At 45.1% G+C, this 23,006-nt stretch overlaps 1 protein-coding gene across 9 annotated transcripts in view; it reads right to left on the bottom strand.

The window, feature by feature from the left end:
• The window catches only part of SCMH1 (Scm polycomb group protein homolog 1), a 149,957-nt gene that overhangs the window by 14,211 nt on the left and 112,740 nt on the right, over positions 1 to 23,006 (bottom strand). For 7 of the 9 annotated variants that reach the window (XM_019489037.2, XM_006259451.4, XM_019489050.2 and 4 more), the window contains one exon: positions 18,754 to 18,885. The exons of the other annotated variants lie outside the window; for them this stretch is intronic. In XM_019489037.2, the coding sequence (XP_019344582.1) occupies positions 18,754 to 18,885 (132 nt within the window). The remainder of the gene's footprint in view (positions 1 to 18,753; positions 18,886 to 23,006) is intronic. 9 annotated transcript variants of the gene reach the window in all.

The raw sequence follows: 23,006 nt of genomic DNA, 5'->3' as shown, positions 1-23,006 counted from the left end.
GGGGTTATCACTGTAGGAAGATGCATCTATCCCAAAACTCAGATAATTTTTACAACATATAAATGACCAGGTCTTAGAATGTTACCTGAGACTGGCTCAGATAGAGATCTGATATGCAAACATTTCTGCTTGTATTTCTGCTTCATGATACAGGAACAAAGAACAAACTACAAGCCAAGGGATTTTTAGGCTTTTTTTAAAAGCTGTTTCACATTGTATTTCACTTTTTCCTCATCTGCATGTGGCCTGATTAAACTGAAGAAATTAACCCACCCATTTCTATGTCTGTCATGGCACGTATGCTTCGTAAGCTACAAAAACAACATTGAGAGGCTGCTCTATATTAGTAGCGAACCCTTCTAATGCAGAAATAAAAGCATTTCCTATAAGCTGGCTATGCCACAGGAAAGCAATGTCAGGAGTTGCAAACCAGTTTATTAGTAGATTTAAGAATTAAGTAGGCTGATTCCCAGGTCAGCATGCTGCATTGGACTAGACGTGTTCAAATCAGCAGGTCCCAGTGATCCCCACCCGAGTGCTGAGGGAACTGGCAGAGGTCATTGCGGGACCCCTGGCACAGCTTTATGAGTACTCATAGTGCTCTGGCGAGGTGCCAGACAACTGGAAAAGGGCCAATGTGGTCCCCATTTTCAAAAAAGGGAGGAAAGAGGACCCAGGAAACTATAGGCCCATTAATCATACCTTGGTCCTGGGGAAGCTCTTTGAGAAAATTATCCAGGAGCACATCTGTGAGGGACTAGCAGGGTAGATTATGCTTAGGGGCAATCAACATGGGTTCATTAGAGGCAGGTCCTGTCAGGCCAACCTGGTGGCCTTCTACGACCAGGTCACAAAAGCCTCGGATGCAGGTGTTGCGGTGGACGTACTCTTTCTGGACTTTAGGAAGGCCTTCGATGCTGTCTCTAACCCCATTCTCATTAAGAAATTAGGCGACTGTGGCGTCGACGCCTACACAGTCAGATGGGTCGCAAATTGGCTGGAGGGCCGCACCCAGAGTGATGGTGGACGGGTCATTTTCGACCTGGAGGGACGTAGGCGTGGGGTTCCCCAGGGCTCGGTCCTCGGGCCCGCACTGTTCTATGTCTTCATCGGCGACTTGGACAAGGGGGTGAAAAGCACCTTGTTCAAGTTCGCAGATAACATTAAGATGTGGGGAGAAGTGGGCACACTGGAGGAGAGGTACAGGCTACAACTAGATCTGGATAGGTTACAGAGGTGGGCAGATGAGAATAGGATGGGTTTCAATATGGACTAGTGCAAGGTACTGCACCTAGAGAGGAAGAACCAGCAGCATACCTACAGGCTGGGGAACTCCCTTCTTGTCAGCACAGAGGCAGAAAAGGTTCTTGGAGTCATTATTGATTCCAAGATGAACATGGGCCGCCAATGTGGGGATGCAGTCAGGAAGGGTAACCACACCTTGTCATGCATCCATAGATGCATCATGAGCAGGTCCAAGGAGGTGATCCTCCACCTCCATGCAACATTGGTCAGGCTGCAGTTGGAGTACTGCATCCAGTTCTGGGTGCCGCACTTCAGGAGGGATTTGGATAGCATCAAGACAGTCTAGAGGAAGGCCACTCACATGATCAGGGAGCAACAGGGTAGGCCCTATGAGGAGAAACTATGGGACCTGAATCTGTTCAGCATCCACAAGAGAAGGCTGAGAGGGGATCTGGTGGCTACCTACAAACTTGCCGAAGGGGACCAGCAGGCAATGGGAGAGTCCCTGTTCCCCCGAGCAGTACTGGGAGTTACAGGAATAATGTCCATAAACTGACTGAGAGTGCGGGCTAGACATCAGGAGGCACTACTTCAGTCAGGATGGCTAGGAGCTGGAATCAACTTCCTAGGGAAGTGGTGTTCGTTCCTATCGTGGGGATCTTCAAAAGGAGGCAAGATAATCACCTTGCCGGGGTTGTTTGACCCCTGCATTCTTTCCTGCCCATTGCAGGGGGTCAGACTTCATGACCTGCTTAGGTCCCTTCCGATCCTACCAACTATGAAACTATGAATTGTGAATGAACAAGTCAGGTGCTCTCAGGTCTATCATGAAGGCCTTTAGGAAAGCCTTCGACACCGTCTCTCACCCCATTCTCATTAAAAAACTAGGAGACCGTGGCGTCGACACCTATACAGTCAAATGGGTCACTAACTGGCTGGAGGGCCACACCCAGAGAGTGGTGGTGGATGGGTCATTTTCAACCTAGAGGGATGTGGGCAGTGGGGTTCCCTAGGGCTCGGTCCTGCACTGTTCAACATCTTCATCAGTGACTTGGACGAAGGGGTAAAAAGCAGCCTGTTCAAATTCGCAGATGACACTAAGATGTGGGGAGAAGTGGGCACGCTAGAAGGGAGGAATGGGCTGCAATTGGACCTAGACAGGTTACAGGGGTGAGCGGATGAGAAAAGGATGGGTTTCAACACTGACAAGTGCAAGGTGCTGCACCTGGGGAGGAAGAACCAGCAGCAGACCTACAGGCTGGGGAACTCCCTTCTGGTCAGTACAAAGGCAGAAAAGGATCTTGGAGTCATTATTGATGCCAAAATGATCATGGGAAGACAGTGTGGGGATGCGGTCAGGAAGGCTAACTGTACCCTGTCATGCATCCACAGATGCATCACGAGCAGGTCCAAGGAGGTGATCCTCCCCCTCTATGCGATAGTGGTCAGGCCGCAGTTGGAGTACTGCGTCCAGTTCTGGGCAATGCGTTGCAGGAGGGATGAGGATAGCATGGAGAGGGTCCAGAGGAGGGCCACGCACATGATCAGGGGGCAGCAGGGCAGGCCCTACAAGGAGAGGCTAAGGGACCTGAACCTGTTCAGCCTCCTCAAGAGAAGGCTGAGAGGTGATCTAGTGGCCATTTACAAACTCATCAGGGGGGACCAGCAGGCATTGGGCGAGTCCCTGTTCCCCCCGAGCACTCCCAGGAGTGACAGGGAATAACGGTCACAAGCTGGCAGAGGGTAGATTTAGGCTAGACATCAGGACGTGTTACTTCATGGTCAGGGTGGCTAGGATCTGGAACCAACTTCCAAGGGAAGTGGTGCTGGCTCCTACCCTGGGGGTCTTTAAGAGGAGGCTGGATGAACACCTTGCTGGGGTCGTTTGACCCCAGTACTCTTTCCTGCCATGGCAAGGGGTCAGACTTGATGATCTGCTCAGGTCCCTTCTGACCCTACCAACTATGAAACTATGAAACTAGGAGCCAGAGCTTCACATTCTTTTTGCATTAAAGAAATAATAGGAGTACCTTGAAGTAGTTAAATGGTATATGGAGGAGATCCTATCAGCTTCTAAGCCTGGAATGGCCAACCTGTGGCATGAGTGCCACAAGTGGCATGGACAATCTCTGTGTGGCATGGGGCAGATCAGGGAGGAGAAAGGCAGATAGTGCAGGAAGGAGAAAGCAGAACAGGAGACTGGGCAGAGAGTACAGGGCAGGAAGCAGAAAGCAACGCAGTAGATCGGACAGAGGAAGGGGATCAGAGTGCTATGTGGGGCTACTTCGTAGCATGCCTGCCGAAAAGGCTGGCCCCACTGAACAGAATGGGCTGCCAGCAATCACAGAACTGTTGTTTTGAAAGTAAGTGGGTAAAGGAGATGGTTTGATTGCACTGAATGGCAGAAACCATTCAAGTTAACCATCATGCTCCTATCAGAGGCAGTTTCTACTTTGGGCCAGCAGAGAGGGAGAAAACACACTCTGTAGGAAGCAGCACAAACAGGGATAAAACCATGGTAGTGGATTTAGGACTTCAATGAATGTTCTGTTGTATCTGACATTTTAGGAAGTCCCCAAAGGTAGCAGGATCACCTGGAAGAAGTTAGATTCTTGCCTTTCAAAAAAAAAAATGGTGTCAGAGGCATCTATTTCTATTCACTACGGACTTGAGTAGGTTGAAACAATCTGAGTATCTAAAAGCCATTTATGGTTGGAGGGCAACTGGTAAACAGACAGGACTTCAAAGTGGATTGAGAAAAGGAAGTTACTTACCAGTTACTGGAGTGCTTTGAGATGTGCTGTCCACGCATACATCCTTACATGTGGATGTGCTCAACCCCTGAGCCTCTCATTGGAGACTTTGTTACATTAGCAGTACCCTGATGGCCGCTACAAGCCCTCCCCTCAGACTCCTTCCTGCATCAAGAGGATAAAGGACAGAATATCAGAGATCCTTCCAGAGACACATTCTGAGAAAGGGGGGAAAGAAAGAGGGTGCGTGGCTTGAAAGTGCCTATGGACAGCACATCTCAAAGAGCTCCTCACTCCAAGACCTCCACACATGCTCACATGTGAGTGACTTCAAAGCAGTCCCCACAAATACCTGGGGAAGAAACTTGGAAGTCTTTCAGGAAAAAAAACAGAGTCAATTACTGCTCTACCACAGATGGTATGTCACTCCAGGAGACTTCCACAATGGTGTTCAGTGACAGTGTGGGCTGAACTCCATGCTGCCTCTCTGAAGATACCTATTATGGAGACCCCTTGTAACAAGGATTCAGAGGTAGCATTACTTCTCAGACAACGTTCAAACCAGGGGGAGATCTCTCAGCCAAAACATAGCAGAGCCTACCACAAACTGGATAGTCTTGGAGAGAAAACAGCTGATCCCCTAGATCTCTTGGCTATGGCCACAGACAAACGTTAAGACCTTTTAAAGGTTTGGTTTTGAGTAAGTAGTATGCTAGTGGTCTCAACATGGGAAACACCACCTTCAGGAACAAGAATAGCACAGGAATTTCCTGACTAAATGGAACTTGAAAATCACGTTTTGCAGGAATGGGAGGTAAGTACAGGCAACTAATTTGTAGAGATGGAAAGCTGTAGACGGTGGATGCACTATCACAGCTTGACTCTTAGTGACTTCTTGGCAGAAATGACTGACACTGGATCTCCAAACCCAGATTGAATCGGGAGACCCATTAAAAGGTCCATATCGATTCAGAAGCCTCCAAAACGATTCAGAGAGATTCAGAAGGCTTGCAGGAAACAGAAACTGAGAAGAAGGAAGGGGATGGGGTGATCTTTCATATATGGAAATGGCTGAGACGGGGAAAGACTGCTGATATTGACATTTGTAGCTGGCCAGTGACTGATCTTTCTCCGAGTTCCCTTCCAATCACAGTGCTCTGGGGGAGGGACATAGAAACAACATATCAAGCTGTGTCTGAATGGATCTGTGCCTTTTATGAGCCATCTCTCTCTTGGAGCAGCAGAGTCTAAAAGGCTCTGGATTGCTATCTAGCTTCTTGCTAGTTAGTCTCTCCTCTTGTAAATTGTATCCAATCCTTTCCTACTTACCCTTCCCTACAATCCCTATTGTTATTCCTATTCATTCCTTTCAATTTATTCTTCCCCCAAAATCCTTTTATTTGTTCTTGTTAGTCTGCCTTGATTCTTTCCCTCCACAAAAAGAAATTTGCGTTTTCCCTGACAGCTGTCTCATCACTGTGCACGAAAGCACAACATATATTACAGACATGCACACATTTTGCAGCACACCAAACAGCATGCTGGAAAGGCAGGTGCCAGGTCTTCTGGCAGAGGAGGGAGAGGGGGCAGAGGGAAAGCTGCAAGTTCCCCCTGCCCCAAACATAGGCGCACTCCCTCTCCTGGCAGCGGTGAGTCTTCTGCTGCTAGTGGGAGCAAGGTTGTGGTAGCAGTGCCTGCACTAGCACCACTAACCAGCAGCAGCATGACAGTCTCCACCCCAATTTCGGTTCCCAGCGTGAGCCTTCCAGAGCCAGAGGAGGAGCTGAATCTGGAAGCAGAGGAGCTCAGGCCATAGTAAAGGAAATTCTAGGGAAGGAGGGGGAATGTGTTTGTGCTCCACACCCCTCAAAGTTCCCCTAGAGGCAGGTCTCTTTCTCTGGAAGGCACTTCAGAGGAGGTTGTGGGGGCAGGTGGCTCAGCTTCTCCTGTTGTTGTGCCTCTGCTTGGTGAGAAGGGGGATAAAGCAGGATCCCCACCTTCAACCCAGAAGCAGGTGGGTAGTGTTGTGTGGGATCATTTTGAGATGGCAGATGATCCCAGGTTTGCTACCTGCCAGCACTGCAAAAGGCAGATCAGCCAGGGCAAGGATGTGAAACACTTTGCCAGCAGGGCAATACTGCTGCATCTTAGGAGGCAGCACCCCCTTGTCCTTGTTCCTCCTCAGCCTGGCACCAATGGGAGCATACCCAAAGGGAAGTCCCCCCATCACTCCAAAGACCCCATCCCCCCAAAGCAGAGGCAGGCCACCCTGGACCAGTGGGGGAAAGGCGGAGACAAAGTGGGGTGCGTTGCAAGGGCGGGCAAGGTCACCCAGAGCACTGGGGAGATGCTTGCTCTGGATGGCCAGCCCTTCTCCTTTGCTGAGCATCCAGGGTTCAGGCAGCTTATTGCACTCATGGCTCCATCCTACCAAGTGCCCGCATGCACAACCTTTAGCAGGATGGTGGTGCCCTCCCTGTATGACGCATGCAGGGAGTACTTGAGGGAGGAGCTGCAGAAGGCAGGTCTGCAGGTAGCTTGCACTTCACCTTGGACATCTGGAGCAGCTGGGGTGCAGACCATGCCTACCTCTCCCTCACAGGCCACTGGTGTGACCAGTCAGCATGTCGGTGGGCTCTCCTTCAAGCTGAGGTGATGGATAGGTCCTAGATGGCAAGGGAGATCATGGTGGCCATGAACCACATTGTGCAGGGCTAGCTCGTTGGATAGGGCTAGCTCACCCGCGGGTTCGTAGTCACCAACAATGGGGCCAATATGGTCAAGGTTGTGTGTGATGCCAACTTTGTTGGCATCCACTGTGTGGCACAAAAGTTCCACCTTGTAGTCAGGGATACCTTGGAGGGGGACAGGGCTCTTGGTGACAGTGCTATCACTTAACAGCCGATTATTTCAAAATGCAGGAAGGTGGCAGGCTACTTCCACTGGAGCATAAAGGAGGGCCAGATGCTGCGGGACAGTCAGAGCTGAGCATCCCACAGCTCAAAATCATGCAGGATGTTGAGACTCGATGGAACTCCACATACCTGATGCTGGTAAAGCAACAGAAGGCCATTCATAAGACGGCCTTGGTCGAGGAGATTGGGATCAGTGGTCCCCTTAACAAAACAGAGTGAGATACCATCTCCCAGATCTTGGTGGTCCTCAAGACATTCCACGAGGCCACCGAAAGCCCCAGTGCTGGCAATGCCCTCTTTAGCCAGGTGATCCCCATAGTGAAAGAGTTTAAGAATGAAATAGAGAAGTTCTAGGGGATTAATGTTCCTGGCTGGGGCAAGCCACTTTCACCAGAGTTGTAGGCACTGGTGAAACAGCTGAAGGAGGGCATCAAAAACAGCTGGATTCACTGCGGTTCAGTATGCTCCACATGCTGGCGGGCATGTGCAACACGAGGGGGAAGAGGAGCATCTGCAGCAGCAAAACTCTTGATCACTGGACGGAGATGCTGGTGAACAGAGTCAGGGAGGCAGAAGGGCAGAGGCCGGGGGATGTGGAAGAGGAGGATCCACTTTCCCGTGCCAGTACACCAACCACAAACCAATCTCCTAAACCACTGCCACCGCCAATGTGGGCCAAGGGCATGGCTTCAATGTTGGGGTCCAGAGGCACCAGATGCCACCAACAGGCAGATAGTGCGGAGGGCTCAGTGGCTACCTATCTTGCTGAGGATGTGAAACCACTGCACTGTGACCCTTTGACCTACTGGGCAACCCGCATCCAGCTGTGGCAGGATCTGGCTACTGCCCAGGAACACCTGTCCTGTCCACTGACCAGCATCCCGAGCGAGAGGGTGTTCAGCACTGCTGGTGATGTGACACCCCGCTGCACCTCCTTGTATCCTAGTTTGGTGGAGCAGCTGGTGTTCCTGAAGGTGAACCTCCTGCTGCTGGGGGTCCCCAAGCTCCACGTGCAGATGGAGTGAGTTCCATCCTTCTCACTCTGCACCTGTTTGCTTTTTTTATTTGCTTTCAGAACCTTGAGGTGGTCTTTCACAGAAACTCCTGCACCACTCTGCCTGAAACCTGTCAGGCCTCATGCCTGCACGAGGGCTACCATCCCTGGCTGCTTTCATCCCGCTCTGCCTTAATACACACAAGTGATATGCATTTTGCTTTCAACAGTTTGAGGTGCACTTTCATAGAAACTCCTGCACCTATCTCCTTGAAACTTGGCAGGCTTCAGACCCTCAGAAGGGGCTACCGTCCCTTCTGTTTTCATCTGAATCTGCAAAAAAAATCACAAAGTTATAGGTATTTTAGTGATTCCCCATTATAGTCTATGGTCAAATCTCAGAATCGGTGCCGAATCTCTGAATCCAAATCGGCCGAATTGGATCGGGACAGTGATCCGAATCACTGAATCGAATCACTGTCCCTCCGAATCAGCCGAATTTGAATCTGAATCAAATACTTGCTGCTTTGCACAAGCCTACTAGTTATGTACTGGAACCTTCCTGCTGTGAATCAGAGCATTCCTGCCAGAGGTGGAACAGCTGTGAGAGCTGTAGTTCTACCTGTGAGAACTATCCAGCATCCAAATGGTTAAATGAAACAAGCACAAGTTTGGGTGAAACATTCCACTGTTGTTATGGAGTAGCAGGTTACAGAGGGGAAGCAGAAGGAGATGGGTAAGTATAGATCCTGAAACTGTATTCTTCTGGGCCAGGCTAGTACTTATCAGGATGACCTTTCCACAGCCCTGCTCCACATTCATGATTACCTGTGGCATCAATGTTACTGGGGAAAGATATGCAACAGATGCCTTCTACCCTGGTAACAGGAGAACATGGGAAAGAGGGCTAGAGCAGAGACTGAAACTGGTCCTGGAACAGAAGAGCACATACATTCTGTTTTGGTCCATCACAAACAAGTCCATTTTCAGAGAACTCTACACAGACAAGGAACAACTGAGAGAACTAAATCCTTGACCTCTTACTCAAGATGGATTGCTATAACCCTGACAGTTTGCTGTCAGAGAGAGGCATGGTCACCAGTGAGAAAAAGAGACAACTCTCACCTCCTCCTCTTGTGGAGGAGTATCCAGGCATGAAAGAAGAGACCATGAAATAGAAGGCATGAAGAATCTTACTCCCAAAGTAGGAGGGGGAAATGGACCTTGAGTGATATAAATGCTGATTCAGTTCTGGAGGTGGATGTGGTCAGAGGTATAACTAGCAATTTTGGCACCCTGAGTGGAGATGCTGTCAGTAAAAAATCATTTACGATTCAACACATATGCTTGACTATTTTGTGCTCAACAGTGGAAGATACTGGGGGTCAAACCTGATGATCTGTTTAGGTCCCTTCTGACCCTAAGCACTATGAAACTACACAAAATAAAATTATTTATAATAATAAGACTGTTTGTGCATTTCCTCTTAGTGAATATTTTTTGTTATGATAAGGAACTCCAGATTTTTTTGGTGACATTATTAAGCCTATAGTTGATGGGGACAATGATGGCAATTTAATTAGTAATTTCCCTTCATCACTTCCCTGACAGGCACATTCAAATCCCTGCCTACTACAACTGTTTCATTATATTGTTTCTTCTCTTCTCCGAAGTATGAAATATGCTCTGAATTGAGAGAAAAGCTATCACTTGGGTTGAACACAAGGATTACAAGGTAGAGCAGCTAGCTACAATATATGGCAAGACTCAAGAGCCCCACTACACATTCAAATTAAAGCTAGACAGAAATCAGCTACAGAGGTGTTACACATTTTCAAGCACTAACTTTGTAGCTGGTTGGCTGTTTTTATAGCGGGACAGTCATTTTTATTGTGTGACAATTACTTTGCACATATGGCTGGTTTAAATTTATTGTGCAATTAACCAGTTAGTTGTGTAATATATGTGATGTGTAGCTTGGGCGTAAGTGGAGCTACCTAATTCTTCATCTGGCTGCACATGAACACCTAGGACACTGAAAATGGGAATCCAAGGTTGAAATGCAGAGACCTTTTCTTAAGTGCTTACATTTGAAAACTGCTTATCATGTTTATACCAGTGTATTATTATTGGTCACAGTACGTAGAAAACCGCTTGTAAAAAAGCAAGGGGTGTAGTAGTTAGTGAAGAAGTCTCCAACATTACCTCTTGCAACACATTAATCACAGAGTAAATGTTCTCAAAGTCTCCTTGAGAGCTAATGGAGATTGGGGCTGGGAATTCCCAGCTAGACATGCAGCAGCTGTAATTTATAAAAGAAGGGAGCTGATCTCACAGTGACAAGGACTAGGCTACTCTCAAACTTTTGATGGCAAAATAACTGATTTCTTCCAAGAGCTGTTGTTGGTACTTTCTGCCTGGAATTGCTGCCTCAGGGCTGGCTTTTCACACAGGGGCTGCTGGAGTATGGGGGTGGCTCCCTGCTTTATAGGTGATACTGCAACCTAGAGCTGGGGACCTAGGTCTCTCCCCCTGTATGGTTGATGCTGTGCTGGGCTGTGGGAAGGGGCAGTTCCCTACATGCTTCATGAAAGGCTTCCAGCTCCCCACAGGCAGCCTGCTGCTGATGCAACAACCAGGGATGGAGGAACAGCTCTTGGCACATGCTCCCTGCTGCACACAGGGCTTCTGGCTCCTCACAGGCAGCTTGCTACTGCTGCTGCTGCAATTACCAGGAGTGAAGGGGTAGTGCCTGACACACTGTCTGCTCCATGGGTGGCTCCTGGTTCTCCACATATACCCTGCTCCTGCTGCATTGCCAGCTGTGGAGGTGCAGATCTCTGTGGACACCTCCTGCTGCATGGAGGGTGCCAGCTCTCCACATGCAGTCTGGTACTGTGCTGGGGTGCGAAGGCCTGGTTCCCTGTGCAAGCCTAGCTGCTGAGGCTGCATGGACAGTTCCTCAGATACATACTGTACTATAGTGGCTGTGCAGGGTCTTGGGAAGTTGTTATTTTGGCATTCCTTCCTCTTTGGTTCTCAGGGCAGGAGCCTGTTTGCCGCACTGTAGTTACGTTACTGGATGTGGTACCCAAAATGGGCTGGCAACCTGTATCCTATGAAGCCATTAATCTGGCCCATGGAGCTGGGGGGCTTTGGCAGCATTTTGACAGCAGGGAGCTTTTGCTCATGTGGCAGCCAGGCAGCAAGAAGTAGTAGAATCGGCAGGGACCAGTGAGAGGGAGCGTGGGCTGCAGCTGTACCTGTGGTGGTCTGGGCCAGGTTGGAAGTGGCTCGCACTCAGAACTAAGCTCCATTAAAGCAATGTCTCCCTGCATCCGGCAGGGATGAATGAGAGGGAAATGTTCTGAGGCTGTACAAGAGTCTGTGGATACTCCCTCAGAGCTGTGAGGGGGGACAGGGAGGGTTGGTTCTGGCCTCCTCTCGATCTTTGCATGACTGGGACATCTCAGAGCTGGAACGATAGGTATTATCATTTTATGGGGTGCTGCATGTTCCTAAGGTGAAACAGAGGGCTCCAAAGGATTTATTAAGCAGGAACACATGGGGCTACATCTTATGCTTTCAACTTGCTCTGGGCTCAAAGTACTGATAAATGCTGCCCTTGTTAGGCATAAGATCCCCAAAGACAGTAGAAACAACCTAGCATGGGAGTCAGAAGTAGGAAAAGCTTTTCACAGGAAGTGTAGTTTTGGAAGCCCAATGCTTTAGGTGAAGATCCACAATAAGGACAAAGCAAAAGAAAGAAGAAAGAATCTTCCAATAAATTGAGGGAAAAAAAGCAAAGATGTGACAGCTGAAACAAAGAAGCGTAATGGAAGGTAATCTGCTTGGGAGCACTAGGCAACAAAATAGGAGTGCTGTGTGGCACTGCCAAAAAAAAAAAAAAAGGTGTATACAGGGAGCAATTATTCTGAAGCCCCTCAAAAGGGCAGAAAGAGCAAGCAGTCCAGAGAGAGAGAGAGAGAGACTAAGGTTTTTTAGGGAAAAAAAGGTGAAATAAAAGGGCAATCAGAAAAGATCCAGAAAGAAAAGTTTTGAGGTATGGACAGGTTAAAAATATGCCAAATTTAAGAAGTCTTTGGTATTTTGGATATTGTGCTTTGTTGTTGTATTAGGGTTTGATGTGGGGATTTTGGGGATGCCTGAGGTAAATGACTACCTGTGAATTTATGGGACTAGACCTGATGACCCAGGAGGCCCCTTCCAGTTGCATGTTCCTAAATAAAGACCTCAAGAGCCAGCTAATAAGAAATTGTACTAAATAAGCTAGGCAGTTTACAGGAGATATGGAGCCTCCTCTCAGTTATCTTTCTGGTTCAGCAATGAAGGGGAAGAGTTCAGGGGAGGGGAAGGAGTATATTCCATGAGTACTGCTGAATTAAAACCTGTGGTTAGAGGCTTGGGGGCTGAGCACTTCCAAGTGTGAGACTGTGTGAACAGACACCTACTCAATAGGTGAATCTCACCTTCTCTAATGATTTATCTGTGAAGGACCTAAACTTTCAAACTGAAGATATTCCATCTTCTGTGAACAGTCCAGAACACTATAGCCAATCCACTGCTTCATGGCAGCAGCTGGATCTGAGAATTAAGCAACCACATCCAAAACAATAGAGGCAGCCTTAGGAGTTATTTTAACACCTTTTCTCTTTCCATCATGACCTCAATCAGTTCCTTCTTATAGACCTCGGAAGGTGAGGAGGAGCTAAGAAAGAATTATTTGATGGGACACAATCAATGCTGTATGGCTGACTCAGAAGCTGCTTTTTGATTTATTTTTTCCTTTGGTAAAAGGCTTTAAGGTCAGGAAGCTCTTACAGTCTCTTTCATTACAGACTAGAGCTGTGACTCCTAGTCCATGGATCCAGTGGCAAGTTAAAGGCAGAATGAGAATTAGTCAAGTAAATGCCCTAATCTCAAGCTTCAAAGGCAATAAGACTGGAAAACATATTTTACAAGTAATGTGTTCCTTAAACCTGGCCTGTTTTGTTGAATCCTCCATATATAAGGGTAGAGACATTCCTAGAAGTGAACTGTTTGGGATTTCAAAGAGAGAACTTTCTTGCACTACATTTAGCTAGCTAAAAGAAACCATCCTAATTGGAAAAAAAACTCAGGAAAGATGCCTGAGAAACTGTCATCTCATGTGGGCCTTCCACTACCTGAGATGAAAATCATACAACCCCAAGAGCAGGCATATGTAGGGTCCCAGGCCCAGTATGCAGTGGAAATCAGTACTTGTGCTAGATGAAATGTTGATGCAATATAAAAACAGTATTAGCATGTATGGCATAAACATCAGCACAAGGTAGTCATGCCTTAAAACCTATGAGCAGACCTGATGACAAGAAAACACTAAGCACCTACTAAGTAACAACATCCCTCATAAAGTAGGATTGCAAGCCATAAGTAGGGGTCTACCCAACTTGAGGAGGTGGCCAGCCAATTTCAGGGGGGAGAGGCTGGTTGCCATTTCTGTAGGCTGAGTTCCGCGAATGTCCCACACCTCTGGCTGGCCAAGGCGCTCCAGCAGTCCCGCCCCTCTCCGCACATTGCCCGATGGCCTGAAACAGACAGATCTCAAAGTCTTCTTCCTCCAAAGCTGCCCTCTCACCCTTATGTATATTTAACGTACATTGATGACTTGTAGAAAACATGGGAAGAAATGTTGAGTGAAATTCCACCAGGACTTTAATAACTTCCACCCCTTCATCAAACTGACACTTGAATACTCCGTACAGTAAATTCATTCCTTGGATACTGAAGTTGCCTATCACCACTATATTGTATCAGAAACCAACCAACTGCTACAGTTACTTCCAAGCCACCAGCATTCATCTGAAGGATATCATTAGACCCACTGTTTACAGCCAAGCTCTACATTACAACTATATCTGCTCTGATCCTACTGACTGGGATGCACATTTTAGGGATTTAGAACAGGGCTTCCTACACTTACAATACAATCCCAAAACCATACCACTCAAATCAACACAGCCAAATATAAACCTCACTCTGACCTGCTACAAATACTAACCCTATCCATGATAACGACAACAGAATCCCTCTGGTTGTCACCTACAGCCCCTGGCTTTAACACCTTGGACATATCATTAAGAACTTCCAGCCCCTCTTGGAAAATGATGACCGTCTCAAGGGAGTCTAGGGGGACAAGCCTATCATGGCTTACAGACAGCCTCCCAACCTCAAAAAGTCTATCCAGTCACTGACTACTTGAAACTCCAATTCTCACCAAGTCACCAGGCCTTGCTATAGTCCCAGAGCCAGCTGTGCTCTCTCATCAATACAGACTTTATGATCACTGAACCAAATAAGACAAAATACAAATCTGGGACTCATCCACCTTCTTCACTCTCTACCAATGTCATATATGCCATCACTTGTTTACACTGCCCTTCTGCAATCTACACTGACCAGATGGACAAGCCCAATCTAAAAGAATGAATTTGGATACCAATTTAAAATCAGTTCCAAAAACATGTAAAAGTCCATGGCAAAACACTAACTTCCCTGGACACTCCATTCCTGACCTCAAAGTAGCTGTCCTTAAACAATATAACTTCAGAAACCAACCTGCATGCAAAATTGTGGAATACATCATTCTCTGATTGATTTTGTTAGGCAGAAAGTTAGCCAGGGTGGCACATTGAGACTAACGGGTTCAGAGAGGAACACATTTTCATAAGTGACAGCACCTGATGAAACTTATGCTTCTCTGAATGAATTAGTATTTATGGGCGTATATACGGGTGCCCTGGGAGTTGCGGGGGTGCTTTAATTAGGGCAGCTTCAAGAGCCGCTCTAATTAAAGTGCCTAGAGCGTCTCATGTATCAGCATCTCCACACCAAAAAATGGCAGCTGTCCAATGCAGATAGCAGAGGGGTACTATAAGCAGATGGTGGCATATATAGTGATGGTAGATGTGCAGACAAACTGCAGATGCTATAATGTTATTTGGTTCAATGATTATGTGATCTGTGTTGATAATGAGGAACAGCTGGCATCTGGGTCTGAAGCAAGGTCTGGTACCTTGGTGAGAATAAGAGTTAGGTAGTCCGATGCTGAAGATGCCGAGACAGGGTTGTCTCCCAATGGCTACCATCTCAAGATGGTTGTTATTTTCCAGGAGGAGTGGAGGTCATTAACAATGATTGGTATTGTAGCAGGTCGGAGGAGGATCCAAGTCTAGATTGTATTGTAACTCCCTGTGCCAGATCCTTAAGGTGTGCCTCCTGGTCAGTGGAACTGCCTACAAAAATTACATGCCTCTCTAACCAGTTAGTTTCCTGCCCTGCCTTTTAGATATGGTTTTTATTATTCACACAGGCTGAGGCAATTATACAACTCATGGTCACCAGCCAGGGATATGGCTCATTGGTGCCTAGTATGGTGTCTGGACTCTCTAAAGGCTTTATCATGTCAAAGTTAGTAACAATGGCTACTATGGAAAGTTCAAATAGTTCTTACCCAGCAAAGAATTCAATATGCTCTTTGAAAAATAAAATATTCTGACCAGAAATTCTTCAAGTATGCCAAGACCAGTTTCACTGGTCAGGAAGCACTGAAGTGGCACAGCATTCAGTCACCCCTCAGCCTACAAACATGCCAACTTGACAAATATAATCAGTGTCTGAACAGTAGAGCTTCTGGGCTTGTGTTGCATATCACACTATAATTGACAATTATTTTCTCAGTTGGCAAAACAAATGAACCGTTTTATTAAAGAAGAGAACTGGAAAAACAAATTCCATCACATGGAAATATGGATTACCACCAAAATTAAAATACTGGAACTTTGGATCCCCAGAACGTGCCAATGCTGCCTAGGCTACAAAAGTAAGTATTTCTCTTATTTTCTATATTTACCATCCTGATGGAATGGAAGTTGACAGACTCTGTGCTGGGATAGCTGACTAATTGTTAAAGAACAGTACAAAGTCAAGGAGATCAGGAATCCTGGGTCCTTTCCCTCAGGTTAGGATGAAAGATAATTTAGTGGTTAAAGGTAGACTGGGAATGCTACTTTTCTTGGTGGTGCAGCAGAAAAGACAACTTGATTCAGCTGAAATGCAGGGCATTCTGCAAAATCTAGTACACTGACTTTCAATCAGGATGACAAGATCTTTTCAAGCATGCCATTCAATATTAGGAGTTAGGCATGTAAATACCTACACATGATTCATAACCCAGAAGTTTCAAATAGGAATCCATAGCATCAAAAGCATTCTAATTTGTTATGGCTTCTGAGTTCTTTGCAACAGAAGTACTACTCAATTATTTTTCCATACTCAAAAAACGAGTGAAAGCTAAGATCTAGCACCAAGGGGTACTTTGAGTTTATCTAGGGGTGCCTTGACCTTAAAAAGGTTGAGAACCACTAATCTAGTGCAATAGAGAGCTGTACACTTGGGTTTTGTTCTTTAAGACCAAGCAGGTATTGAACTTATTATTTTAATGGATTTTAGATACCTAAAACCAATGGAGTTTCCATTCATCCTAGGCTGAAAGGTCAGAGGCAAGAACAATTAATTACTGGATTTATAACTTCTGCACAACATTGAACATATTCTAGAGAAAAAATTCTACCATGGGTTACAACACTTAAGAGGCTCCCAAGAATTTAGGCAAGGTCAACAACTCAAAACTAGCAACTAAGGATTCAGAATAAGGGATAAGATGGTTCTCCTAACAAGGTGAATTTTGAAGCCAATGAAAACTTCTGTCAGTTATCTCCAAGAACTGATTCAGTAGTGTATTACAGTGAACTAGCAGAGAAGACCGATTGATTTCAAAATATATTAAGGGAATTTTATGAATTACAAGATCCATTCCTGAATTTTGGAGTGTGTAAAATACACATCAGGAAAAGACTAGTGGTACTGTATAGGAAACTCTTTTTGGTCTGCTTGTAGTTGGCTGTATATTTGCTTAGCAAATATGATCTTTCTTAATATAGGGCCTGTCTTCACCACAAAATAATGTTAATTTGAGTTCACTAATTAAAGGAAAAAGCTTAAAAAGGAGAATAGTTTGTACCTGTCACATGAGTTTACTGGTCAATTCAAAGACTAGGCTCCTGTGTAGGCTGTAACTTGAACTGCTAAATTATATAAAACTACAAATGATCCTGTCTTTGCCAAGATATTTCGCCTAGCTGGCAAGCTTGGGTAAAAACACCATTTTTTATGTTGAAGACACAATGCTGTATAGTGCAGACAGCACTACATTCTTATTAAAGGGAGTCATTCTGTAAAAACCAGTCAAAGGTCTGTCCACAGACAAGGAAGCTGTCCTCCCAGTTGGAAAAAGCAAAAAACTATTTAAAAATAATTTGAGTTGACAAAAAGATAGCTTGATATCTGTGCTTAGCAGGAACAAACTAGAGCCACCTGAGCAATGAAACTGTTAGCTTTCCTGAGACTTTGCATACACTGCAAACTGAGCTGGAGCTCGAGAGAGCATAGCTGCAAGTGTTGACTGAAATTTAACACCGTTTCAGCAACTCTGGTTATAGCTAAAGTGCATTTGGCACTGGGTCAAAGGCAACTGTGCTGGCTGGCAACAATTCTTCAGCATAAACAAGAACTTAATTCTCTTGTATTAGAGGATTGCACTCTTGGAATCATAAATTAGCCCACAGTTTTCTCAAGGCTGTTGCTTTAGTGACTAAACATCTGTGCAGGCTTACATCCTTATCATTCCTATTACCTGGGGCATTTTCTGAAGCCACAGCATACAGCTTGTGCCTTCAGGCTTTGACTGCTGTAAAAATCTAGAGTTGGTCAAAGATTAAGTGAGCAAAACTAGTATGGCTTTAAGATCTATTTCCATGAAGACCTACTGGCAAAAGAAAATTCTGCAGTACAGTGCGCAATGCAAGATGAGTCCCATTTGACTCTAAAAATAGCTTTTAAAATCTTTAATCACAGCAAATGGCTGTATTCCAGCTACTTATTGAATACAAGGTTTTAAACAATGCAACTTGATGCTCACACCCACTTAAAAACTAAGCTGCACACCTGTGGGTAACAGCTATGTAACATTTATAACATACTCCATTACACAAACATTGACTGAGAATGCTTTTAACTCAAACATCTACAATCCTAAATCTTTTGCCTCAAATTCTAATAAAAGGAAAGGCCTTCAACTACACCAGGCATCTCATACATGCATTTATAGATGAAATTCCAAAGAGGGCAGCTATGCAGCTATGTTTGAAAATGTGAGCCGGTGCATCCTTTCAAGCACTCATGTGACTGGTAGTATGGGAAGTGATAAGTCTTCTGGAGCTAAGAGATTAGGCATGTTGCTTTGTATAGTTAGTTATATCAGTGCTGGGTTCTTTGAAGTAAATCCCGGTAAAACTGCTTCTGCACCAATCCATGCTGATTATCAGGGATGACAGGTTCCCTCTAGCACTAATGACCTGCAGAACGCATTCAAGCAAGTAGTCATGGTATGGCCAAGACACCTTGCTCGCCAGATGTACTAAAAATGACTGGATAGTTTTCTGACCATTAATATCACAATGGAAGCTAAAACAGGGGTAATCAAATCTTACAATGATCATGGTAGGGGTCAGAAAGGATTCTTTCCACCCCACATAGCTTGGTGTGACTAGCTTGGGGTTCAACACTTCCTTAACATTTCTCTGAAGAATTAGGCAGTGACTCCTGCTGGAAACAGGAAACCTGTTTCCAGAACCCATGGTTTGATTTGGTTTGAGAAATCCAATTATGCTATATGAGTTAAAAGTAACTCTAAAAAGCCAGCTTTGGGAAGAGATGCTGTGCTCACCTTCCAAAGGGTGACGGTCATTCTTTGGTAACTTGGGGGAGAGAGGAGCACTGTATGGAGGGGAATCTTGGGAGTATCGCTTTGTACCCCGGCCTGGTCCCTGCAGAGTGCCGTCTAACGAACTGCTTCTGTCTAGGAAGAGAGAACAAGCCCTACTTAGGAACGGAAACTTTCTGGGAAATTCAGTCCTACCTGAGTCATCAGTAACCCACAACCAACCCCCATGCACCAGCCTGGTATACTTAAAGTTATCTGCATCTTTCATTTCTTAGCATTTACTTTTTCACTTCACAATTTTCACTAGAGATAAGGGACAGAACCAACCTAAGAATTTTTTAGGTCATTCTATGGTCATGCTTTATCCCAGCATCACCTTTGATTAAACATATCCTAATTATGACCTCTTTACCTCAAACAATTCCTGTTTCTGCAGTCTATATATTTTTCATATAACTGACTGCTTTCAATAATTAGCAAATTCTCAGTCCCTTACTCAACATTCAGGCAAATTATTTTTAGAGTTTTTATTTCCTTCAGCTTCCCAAACATCACTGCTGATCTCCAAATTCCTCTGCTAGGCCTGCACCTTTTGAATGCTGAGGTACCCAGCACTGCATGTAGAAGCCACGCATCACTACTGCCATATTCAAACCATCCTGAAAGATCTCTTCACAGATGGCTTCAAACTAGACCTGCTTTTTCAACACACTCTAGATGGTAAATTTATGTACACCTTACTGCCCACAATAATCATCTCCCGATTTCTTGCAAAGATGATGCTTCCCAGTATTTCCTAAGCAGAAAATCATAGAGATACTAACAAATCAAAGAACTGGGTTAGAGACCACAGGATAAAACTGAGCAAAAATAAATGTAAGGTACTATACACAGGAAAGAAAAATACAGAATGGGAGAAACTTGCCCCAGCAGTAGCACAAGAAGGAAATGGGATCATAAATTCAATGCGAGTCAGCAGATGCTGTCACATAAATGGTAAATCCAGCGCTGGGCTATAGTAATAGAGTCATTGTAAACAGGAGCCAGGACAGACTGCTAGGGAGTCCCCTGATATCTCCTCCTAATTAGACACTGTAAGCTTGATATGAGAAGTGAGAGCATCACAGGATGATAGGAAAATAGGGCTGAAAGGGACCTAGTTAGGTCATCAAGTCCAGCAGAGAGATTGGTAGACCAAAACCAACACAGGATCATTACTAAGCCATCTCAGTCAAGTGTCTAACCTACTCTTAAACATGTCCAGGGATGGATATTCCATGCCTTCTCTAGGTGGCCTGTTCCAATGCTTGACCACTTTCATAATCCAACCTAAATTTCCCCTGCTGAATCTTGAGGCAGTTACCCCTAGTCCTATCCCCTATAACAACAAAAAAAAGTCTACCTCCCCCTTCTCTATAATCACCCTTCAGACATTTGAAGACTGTTAAGTTCTTCAAACTAAGTAACCCTAGTTCTTCCAGCTTTTCCTCATGTCATTTTCCCAGGCCTCTAGTAATTTTTGTTGCTCTCTGTTGGACTCTTTCTAATATGCCCACATCTTTCTCAAAATGTGTGGCCCAAATCTGGACATAGTACCTCAGTACTCACCAGTGCCAGACAAACAGAGTGAAAGAACTGCTTCTCCTGATTTGCAAGTGACATTCTTATTAATAAAAACCAGTGTGCTGTTGGCTTTTTTTGCAACAATCATGCTACACTGTTGGTTCATATTCAGTTTATGGTCTACTGACTACTACAGGCCCTTCTCTGCAATCCTGCAGCCTAGCCAATCATTCCCCGGCCAGTATTTTGTGCATGCAATTATTTCATCCTGAGTGCAGGATTCTGCACTTATCCTTATTGCATCTCAACTGATTGTTTACAAAATATTTCTCAAATTTGTCCAGGTCTTTCTGGATCCTAGTCCTACCCTCCAGAGCATCTACAACTCCAACCGACTTGTTGTCATCCACAAATTTACTAAGCACGCACTCAATTCCTTCATTCAAATCATTAGTAAGGATTTTAAACAATGCTGGACCCTGGACAGGCCCCCGCGAATCGCAACTTCATACCCCCTTTCAATGAGACATTAAGCTATTGAGCATGATAATCCAACCAGTTTGGTATGCACTTGACAGTTCTTTTATTTAGTCTGTATTTTCTTATCTAATTACTGAGAATGTTGTGGGAGATGGAGGAAAAATCCTTGTTAAAATCAAGGTATAATCATATTCACTACTCTCCCCGCATTCACGGAACCTGTCACCTTGTCACAGAAGGAAGTCAATCTGGTCAGGCATGATTTGCTCTGGGTGAATCCATACTGGTTGTTCTTGATTATCTTGTTCTCCTCCAGATGCTTCAAAACAGATCGCTTGATCTGGTCTAGGATCTTTTCAGGTATCAAGATCAGACCGACTGGTCTGTAATTTCCTGGATTCTCCTTTGTTCCTTTCTTAAAGATGGGTACTATATTTACCCTTATCTAGTCACCCAGGGCTTCACTTGGTCTTCATCAGCTCTCAAATGTGATAGCCAATTACCCCAGCTATCTTTAGTATCCGGTCCAGCCCCATGACCTTGAAAGCATCTAGCCTTTGTAAGTAATACCTAACTCCCACTACTCTAGGCTGTTTTTCTCCTTCCCTGTCTTTGCTGCCAACTGCATATGGCAGCTGAATTTACTTGTAAAGACTGAAGTAAAGGCAGAGTTAAGTACTTCAGCTTTCTCTGCATCATCCATAACTAGATTGCCTTTTGCATGCAATAAGAACCAATACTTCCTTTGGTTTTCCTCTTATTTCGGACCTACTTGTAGCATCCCTTTTATGTCCCTTGCCAGTTCCACCTCAAATAGATCTTGCCTTTCCTGATTTTCTCCCTGCATACCCATGTGGTATTCTTATATTATTCCCTAGTAATATAACCAAGTTTCCACCTTTTTGTAAGATTTCTTTTTGAGTTAAAGAGTTTGGCAAAATAACTGTTTACTCAGGCTAGTCTCCTGTTGCATTTCCCATTATTTTATCACAGGCTAGTTTCGTAGAAAAATCACAGAATCATAGAATTATAGAAAAACAGGGATGGAAAGGACCTCAAGAGGTCATCTAGCTCAAAGCAGGACCATCCCCAACTAGATCATCCCAGCCAAGGCTTTGTTTAGCTGGGTCTTAAAAACCCTCAAGGATGGAGATTCTGCAACCTCTCTGGGTAACCTGCTCCAGTGCTTTACCACCCTCCTCATGAAAGAGTTTTTCCTAATATCAAATTTAGACGTCCCCTGCTGCAACTTGAGACTATTGTTCCTTGTTCTGCAATCTGCCACCACTGAGAACAGTCTAGCTCCATCCTATTTTGAACCAACCTTCAGGTAGTTGAAGACTGCTAATAAATCCCCCCCCTCAGTCTTCTCTTCTCCAGACTAAATAAGCCCAAGACTAAATTCTGTCCCAAGTGCACTTTTCCTTATCAAACCTCATGAGATTTCTTTTGGTCCAACCCATCCTCCAATTCATCTAGGTCTCTCTGAATCCTAGCCCTACCCTCCAGACCATCTACTACTCTCCACAGCTTGGTGTCATCTGCAAACTTGCTGAAGGTGTATTCTATCCCATTTTCCAGGTTACTGATAAAGATATTGAACAAAACTGGCCCCAGAACTGACCCCTGGAACACCTGGCACCAGCTGCCAGCTAGATATCAAGCCACTGATTATCACCCTTGGAGCCTGATGATCCAGCCAGTTTTCTATCCATCTTATAGTCCATTCATGCAACCTGTACTTCCTTAGCTCACCTGTGATAATTTTGTGAGAGAATGCATTGGAAGCATTGCTAAAGTCAAGGTATAAAGTCAAGTTTGCTGCTGTGTCCTTAATATGGCCAACTTCAAGTACTGTCTTCTTCAAATACTGCCTCATTAAAATACAATGAGCTCTCCAGTACTCCTTTTTCCCTAAGACTTGCTACCAAAGGGTTACTGCCCACCTTTTCCCTGAGTCTGTTAAAGTCTTTTTCTGAAGTCCAGTGTCTTTATTTTGCTGCTTCCCCTTGCTCCTTCCCATATGAAATTAAACTCTATCATTTTGTGATCACCGTCACGCAAGCTGTCTTCCATTTTCACACCCTGGCTTGCATCTACTGATGTATCTCAAACAAGACCCAAGGTGTCAATCTCTTTCTTTATTCAGCCTTGGTGAGGCCGCAGCTGGAGTACTGCATCCAATTCTGAGCTCCACACTTTAAAAAGGACAT

This window comes from Alligator mississippiensis, chromosome 6, assembly GCF_030867095.1.
Source record: "Alligator mississippiensis isolate rAllMis1 chromosome 6, rAllMis1, whole genome shotgun sequence".
NCBI lineage: Eukaryota > Metazoa > Chordata > Crocodylia > Alligatoridae > Alligator > Alligator mississippiensis.
This window is presented reverse-complemented; position numbering and strand designations above follow the sequence as displayed.